Source organism: Apteryx rowi, unplaced genomic scaffold (genome assembly GCF_003343035.1).
Source record: "Apteryx rowi isolate R43461 unplaced genomic scaffold, aptRow1 scaffold_17, whole genome shotgun sequence".
Lineage (NCBI taxonomy): Eukaryota > Metazoa > Chordata > Aves > Apterygiformes > Apterygidae > Apteryx > Apteryx rowi.
Window position 1 is genome coordinate 4,288,308 of NW_020447974.1, and position 1,241 is coordinate 4,289,548.

Here is a 1,241-nt window from a genome sequence, read left to right on the forward strand (position 1 = left end):
CCCGCCCCTGCACGGCAGCGCGGCGGGGCCGGAGCACCCGCTGGCGCGGCGGGTGCGCAGCGATCCCGGCGGGCGCCTCATGGCCGCCTCCTACCCGCTCTACGCCAACGGGCTGGGCTCCCACCTGCCGGGGCTGCCCTCCGACTCGTCGGCCTCCTCCTCCTCCTCGTCCAGCTCCTCGTCCAGCTCGTCGTGCTCCTCGTCCGGCGTGCGGCGGAAGGGCAGCCGCGACTGCTCGGTGTGCTTCGAGAGCGAGGTGATCGCGGCGCTGGTGCCCTGCGGCCACAACCTCTTCTGCATGGAGTGCGCCAACCGCATCTGCGAGAAGACGGAGCCGCAGTGCCCCGTGTGCCACAGCGCCGTCACCCAGGCCATCCGCATCTTCTCCTGAGGCGGCGCCCGCCCGGCTCGCGGCGGCTGCGGCGTCGGCCCGCGCGGGGCGGCGGGGAGGAGGCGGCGGTTGCGACGGTTGGGCCGCGGCGGTTGCGGCCGTTGGGACGGTTGGGCCGGGCCGCCGCCCGCCGGGGGGTGCGGGCGCCGCGCGCTGTGGCCGTGGCCGCGGGTGGGCAGGGGGGTGGTGGTGACTCGGGTGCATGCTATACATAATAACGGGCGACTCCATTCTAGTGCTAGGCTAGTTTTTACACTGTACTTTATAAACGAAGCTTCCAAAACTCCCTTTTTTTAAAAAATAATAATAATTGAAAGTAGAAGATGCTTATGATGATGACAATGGTGTGTGGACTGTTAGTAAAACGTGCTGGTAGTTCCTAGGATGCTTATTACGAAATTATTAAATCTATGGGTGGATACTTTTCTGAATGTTCTTGAAAGGGCAAGAAGTTCCTGTGAAAACCATGATACTGCAGCTTTATCAAAGTTAAAAGAAAAAAAACAAAAACTGTAACATATCTCTTATATATATTAAAAACGTTTAAAGGTTTTAAAGATAAATTGCATTAATACAGATTGAAGTATTTTATTCTTTTTTGACTTGAAAAATTATATTTCATATTGCAAAGATGTTTACAAGTATTTTAATTTAAGTTCAGTGAACTTTTTGTAGCTGGGTTAAATCTTTTTTATTTTAGTATGGCCTTATGGCAAAGAACACTGTATTATTTTAATATCACACAATTGTGAACAGAATTACAAACCATAAAATGTGTAATGCTTTGAACAGTATTCTGTTGGGATGGAGATTTTATAGGTTCAGAAAAAAAATCTTTTAAATCTGCTTC

The 1,241-nt window shown here is 52.0% G+C and overlaps 1 protein-coding gene across 1 annotated transcript in view; it reads left to right on the plus strand.

The window, feature by feature from the left end:
- Nucleotides 1–415, plus strand: part of MEX3B (mex-3 RNA binding family member B) — a 2,610-nt gene extending 2,195 nt beyond the window's left edge. The window contains 1 exon segment of the mRNA XM_026060603.1: nt 1–415. This exon segment is cut by the window's left edge and continues 142 nt beyond it. Within this exon segment, the coding sequence (XP_025916388.1) occupies nt 1–391 (391 nt within the window). The 3' untranslated portion in view covers nt 392–415.
- The last annotated feature ends 826 nt before the right edge of the window (nt 416–1,241 follow it).